At 45.8% G+C, this 1,652-nt stretch overlaps 1 protein-coding gene across 1 annotated transcript; it reads right to left on the reverse strand.

Moving 5' to 3' along the window:
• Nucleotides 1-206: 206 nt before the first annotated feature.
• Nucleotides 207-467, reverse strand: PPTG_19847 (hypothetical protein; the record flags this gene model as incomplete). Its single annotated transcript, XM_008918410.1, has 1 exon — nt 207-467. One exon carries the CDS (start codon nt 465-467, stop codon nt 207-209), a length of 261 nt encoding a protein of 86 aa, XP_008916658.1.
• Nucleotides 468-1,652: the final 1,185 nt, after the last annotated feature.

Consider the following 1,652-nt stretch of genomic DNA (forward strand, 5'->3'; position numbering starts at 1 on the left):
GATATGGATGTGCGTAGTACGACCTGCGTACAGTCCAGGGAACTTGGTAGTGAAGGAGACAAATCCATCGGAGTCAGTAGGCGATATACCGCGATGAAAGGTAGTACCGATGTTCGAGGCATCGTTCGAGTTCCCGTTCGTCCTTGCAACGACCCCGGAGTATACGCCACTGGCATTGGCATGCCAGAAATCAACGTACAAGTCGTTCACGGGTGAGCAGGTGTTGACGTCGATGAACTGTAAGTCCATGTACAGATCGATGCCCGGTTGGTTCTCGCGAATATCCGAACGGATGAGCTCTCCAGCGACGTAGTATGGGCCCTCAGTGACTTCGGGTTCCAGCAGGCATGCCGGTTCACCCGTGAAAAGTTCATTCGAACTCGTGTTGAATGTGAGCCCAGTGCGATTGGATTCATGGTCAGTTGACAAAGCCGTAGCGGCATCAAGACGACGAGCAGCGTGGACATCGTTTAATATGGCTAGATGGCGAGTTATAGCCCTCTCTTTCAGCACTTGACCAGCTTCAGAGTTGATGCAATTCTTCAACAGATGCCGACCATTTTCAATGAACAATTTGCGCGAAGGCAACGCATTACCCAAATGCATTTGCGAGTGGCCCAATGCCACGTCGGACAGTGTTAGAGCTGCAACACTTGCCAAAATTAGCCAGCGAACGAAGCGTGCCATGCCTGACCAAAATCAGTCGACTTGACTCTTGAAGCTGCGGCCGCGACACTAATCGAGAAATGACAAATACCTCCTTAGCGATGAAGATCACAATTCGCACCCACCTGTGACTCACAGGTGGGTGCAAATCCAGTCGGTGGTGCCAGTGTAGGCAGTTGAAGCTGCAAGTTGATCACGTAATGGTTTCTTTACGCAATCATTGGAACACTATCCGATAGAGTCCTACGCACAAAGGTGTTGGACCACCAAATTCGTGCACGACCAGAAATTGCATGATGCAATACCGTAGATGAAAAAAATAGCGATTGCATTGATACTGGAGCGATTCCCGCAGCAAGTTTAATTTGTCCTATCTATAAAAGTTGTCCTATCTATAAAAGAATAAATTTGGAAGGGGCTCGGGACCCCCTTCCAAACTTCAAGTCAAAGGTTTTGGAATCATAGAAAAAGGACACCAGTCTAGGATTCTAAAGGCCTTCGGGAATTGCTCCTCTTTCTTCCAATAAAGTGCTTTAATGGATGAATGTGTTATTTTATCAAGCCGTACTCGAAGTACGCGTGTATGTATGGAGAATATTACGAATAGAATAGCAATCAGAAATATAGGGAGTCCCGGTAGGACAAATGTTAATTTAACCAATCTGGTAGAATACGGTTAGGTGAGTCATCTAAACACGATTGGACGTGTCAAGTCCAATACAATCGTAGAATATATGTACAGGGAGTAACGGCAATAAGAAAGGGTCCAATGGTTGAGGTACTGAATATAACACCATACAAAAGGTAAATCAAATCTAGCGGAGTTGTAAATGTACTGCGTTTTAGTAATGAATAAAAAAAGCGATTTATTAAGTACGCTCATGCACTTGGGCTCACTAAGTCTACGATCTGTTCACGAATATTTTCGCGTGTCTCCAATACTTCTTGATGTGTGTCTTGGGCACCTCATCCCAACCATCGCAAGC

This window comes from Phytophthora parasitica (assembly GCF_000247585.1).
Source record: "Phytophthora parasitica INRA-310 unplaced genomic scaffold supercont2.201, whole genome shotgun sequence".
Classification (NCBI taxonomy): Eukaryota; Oomycota; class Peronosporomycetes; order Peronosporales; family Peronosporaceae; genus Phytophthora; species Phytophthora nicotianae.